The sequence below is a fragment of the Botryllus schlosseri genome, chromosome 6 (assembly GCF_051294905.1).
Source record: "Botryllus schlosseri isolate E-star chromosome 6, Bs_hap1, whole genome shotgun sequence".
Lineage (NCBI taxonomy): Eukaryota > Metazoa > Chordata > Ascidiacea > Stolidobranchia > Styelidae > Botryllus > Botryllus schlosseri.
Window position 1 is genome coordinate 25023732 of NC_137241.1, and position 3928 is coordinate 25027659.

The 3928-nt window shown below is 42.9% G+C and overlaps 1 protein-coding gene across 1 annotated transcript; it reads left to right on the forward strand.

The window, feature by feature from the left end:
- The first annotated feature begins 1138 nt into the window (after positions 1–1138).
- On the forward strand, positions 1139–3478 carry LOC145441766 (glutathione peroxidase 3-like). The gene is made up of 5 exons (XM_080319705.1): positions 1139–1279; positions 1615–1764; positions 2345–2548; positions 2946–3070; positions 3133–3478. The coding sequence occupies exons 2-5, from the start codon at positions 1735–1737 to the stop codon at positions 3218–3220; spliced, it is 447 nt and encodes a 148-aa protein (XP_080175831.1). The 5' UTR covers positions 1139–1279; positions 1615–1734; the 3' UTR covers positions 3221–3478.
- The last annotated feature ends 450 nt before the right edge of the window (positions 3479–3928 follow it).

Consider the following 3928-nt stretch of genomic DNA (forward strand, 5'->3'; position numbering starts at 1 on the left):
CGTTTGCGTTTCGTTTATCGTTCGAGTTGGTTACGGGCAGAGGTGATCGGTAACGAAATACCTCTACTTTTCAGGTAGATTTTGCCTACTCGCAGGAGTTTATGTAGTGGTTACGATTTCAGACTACTTCTACTGAGCAGTTTTTTAGACAAAGCTAGGGCTAGATCACTTAGTTTTTACTTATTCGCAGTGGTGGCTTTTGGATTGGGGTGATGGGGGGCGGGGGGTCCCTGGTCGAAGTCTCACCCACCCCCACCCCCCCCCCCCCCCCCCCCCCACGTTCGTAGGGCCACCACTGCTTATTCGGAGCCCGCTACTTCTACTTCGCCACCTGCCGCGACTGCTCTGGTTACAAGAGGTAGCACGCAGAGTTGGACATCTTGAACAAGTCGAGCTCTTCCAAAACAGATGGCAATTTCGGCTACTGTTTCATTGCCTGATTAGAATTACTCCATTCCCAATAACTTGGGAATTAAATTCACGTTCAACGTCCTATTCAATTTCCAACTAGACGGAAATACAACAAAAACTTCTGTTCTTGTCACGTAGGGTTACCATATCCGCGGATGCCTGAATGACTTTTTTGGAAATCCGTCATCCTTACACCTGTGACAGCCAGGGTAATGGACATTGTACAAACGTGAACAAAATGAACTCAATAAATGACGCGAAATAATCTGTAACACTGACGTTCGAGCGCCTTTCGGGAGCATGACTAGAAGAAATACTTTTTTTTTTATACAACACAACGAGATTTGTAGTACAAATTTTAGAATCAACAGTTAACTGGTCCGGTAAGCTGACTTCTATTATTGTTGAAATTGTTCTCCTTTCCGAATTCCAAAATATGGTAACCCTAATATTAGAAGGGGTTTCATTCTCATAACCTGGCTATCTAGTTCTTCTGTAGCATTTTCAGGAAATTCGATAATACTTATAATAAGAGCATAGGAACATTTCACAAATTAAGACAGCAGCGTTTCGCTCCAATTAGTCTCATGAGACAACGACAATTATATAGTTATGTAAGTCAGCTAACACGGCGGCGTTATCTGATGCTGCTTACACTACGGGTGTGCGCCGTGCATATGCGTCCGCGTGTGAACTGACAGATGGTTATTCAACACAATTCATATGTAGACTATATATAACGCAGACGTTAGGTTGTGACTTGAGAGACGGAGACATGTGGAAGGAAACGACGGTCTTGGCTCTTACCCAGGCCCTAGCGGTCTTGGCAGCGCCAAGCGCGATGTCGAACTGCAGCTCCTCTGGTGAGGTAGGTAGCGTGATTCGTAACTCGAACGGCGAATATAGCTGATTGTATTTATCCCACATGCCTTGCGATCGACTTTGTCCATATGGCAATAATATTCTACGATATTGACACTGACCTCGTACTCTTGTCGGGACTGATAAATATGTCACAAGATCGCAACTTGATGACAACATCCACCGATTCGTATCAGCACTATAGCGTACTTAAGTAATTATTGCGATAGTATGGAAATAGCGGGAAGAGTCAGTAATGTGGGGTTCATAAAGCAACACCTACTTCAAGATTCGTAATGCGAAAATGCAGCGTTATTTCAAATGTATCTGATCTCTTTGTAGGACTCAGTGTACGACAACACAGTGAGAACTCTGGATGGAAGTATAGTGAGTTTATCAAAGTACAGTGGAAGTATTTCGATCGTCATGAATATGGCGTGCTACTGAGGTTTAACACCCTCTATGCTACCCGGCATGAATGCATTACTGGAGGTGAGCATTGAGCAATAAGCTATCGTAAAAATTGAACGTAGCCTACTTGTGTCGGGGTCAAGTTATAGACGCGGTTGTTCGTAATCTTAGAAGTTGGTATTTCTTTGTCGTCAAAAGTTGATCCAGATTTTTGTGTTTCCGGTGAATCTGAATATTTGTAAAAGACGAGCAAGACTAATCCACAGGTCGCCTGGTCAAAACTGGTCTCCCGTGTCTAATTTAGTTCTTCAGTAGGCCTATCAAAACTTGGACCAAAACCAGAGGTGGTCAGTAACGAAGTACTTCTACTTTATGTAGTACTTGAAGTAGATGTTTCCTAGTCACACTACTTTTTAAGTAGTTATAATTTTGGACTACTTCTACTTCTACTTGACAGTTTTTCGTTTTGTAGGCAAAATAAGCGTAAAATACCCACTTACTTACTTACTTGTGAACCACCACTCCTACTTCTACTTGAGTAGAAATTCCGGCGTTACTTCTACTTCTACTTGAGTAGCGACGGTGACTACTTTTACCACCTCTGACCAAAACCTACCTTTCAAGTTGGATCCTGATTGCAACCAACCTGCTAAAATTGCAGAAATACAGTAGTGTCGGTGTAGTTGGTCTTGGATTTCCAAGCAATCAATTCAAACTTCAACAACCCGGAACAGAGTCAGAAGTTCTGCCGTGCTATCAATATGTCCGACCAGGTGGAAACTGGACGCCGCATGACGAATTTCATGTGTTTGGCATTCTTGATGTGAACGGGAGACTCGCACACAGACTCTTCAAGTCCCTCAAGGTATAATATGCAACCATATTATACTATTATAGTTAGTAGCCTAAACATGTGGCTTGCCATATGATATAGGCTATACCTGTATTGTGGTATCAGGCTGCAAGTTCAGCCTCGTACCGTCTTAATTGAACCTCCGAGATATTTTGAGAGCGGAATTAAAATCAGTTTTGTGAATTCATAACAATTTAAAATACAAGGTTTATGAACCAGCAATGGCTCTGTCTCTGCATACTCAAGTAGGCTACCTACACGTCGCACGATGTGCTTAGAAGTATTTCTCAAACCTATTGCAATAAAACATAACATGCATTTGGATTTCTCTTGGCACTAACTTAGATCATGTTTCGTACGAGTATTGCCAGAAATGATTTTTTGTAACCCGCATCTTCACTATATTCAGGATTCTTGTCCGGGATTTAGCTCCACTATTGGTTCAAAATCCGTATTATACTGGGAAGAGATAACCACAGCAGACATCACTTGGAACTTCGGTAAATTCCTCGTTGACGTCAACGGCAACCCAAGGTATGGGTCATCACCAAACCAACCCTGCTAATTCATCATTACAATCCAAATCACCCGAACAGGTACCGCTTCGGACCCAGCGTGCCGTTTGAGGAGATCTACCCATACGTTGACGAGCTGATTGCAGAAAGAGACGCGGCACAGCCCTAAATATTCTAACACGCAAATCGGAGTCGGCTGGTATGCGGAATGACAGCGTCCTGTTCGGATACATGCTCAATTGCTCAAATCGCATTCATGACAACCGGATCGAAAACGCTTCGCGAGGATCCGGTTCGAACACATGTACGGACTCCATGTGACCTATGCATTCGTTACATGTCAGCTCCAGCATGCGCGATGATCACGCCTGTTACGGCATGGAGATTGCCATTCCGCATTTCAATAATAAATTATGATTCTGATGCACGTATGTTTGCCATGTGGCGTGTGTCAGTTAGCATTCGGTTGAATCATACCAACTTCAATCCCTCGCACTTCGATGGGGCAGCATTTACACAGATGTGTTAAGTAGTCTGCGTTGCTGATCAAGTGGAGATAACGCCGTTAATTTCTACTCAATTACAAGCAGCAGTGGCAGTATCAAAGACATGTCAAAATATCTTTCCATCATATGTTTCACCCAGTTGTCATGACAATTCCACACACAAAAGTAGATCAGAAAACTACTTACTACCTTACAAAATGCGAAGCGTAAATAGTTCTTCCAAAAAATGTTCGATGTCTGAAAACAGCCACTTCAACAAGTAGTCACTCACAATCTACTTAAGCACTCATAAAATGAAGTACTTTGATACTGTCCACCTCTGCATTTATATGGCCATAGATTTCAGTTTCTGCGGCCTCGCGGGATATCCC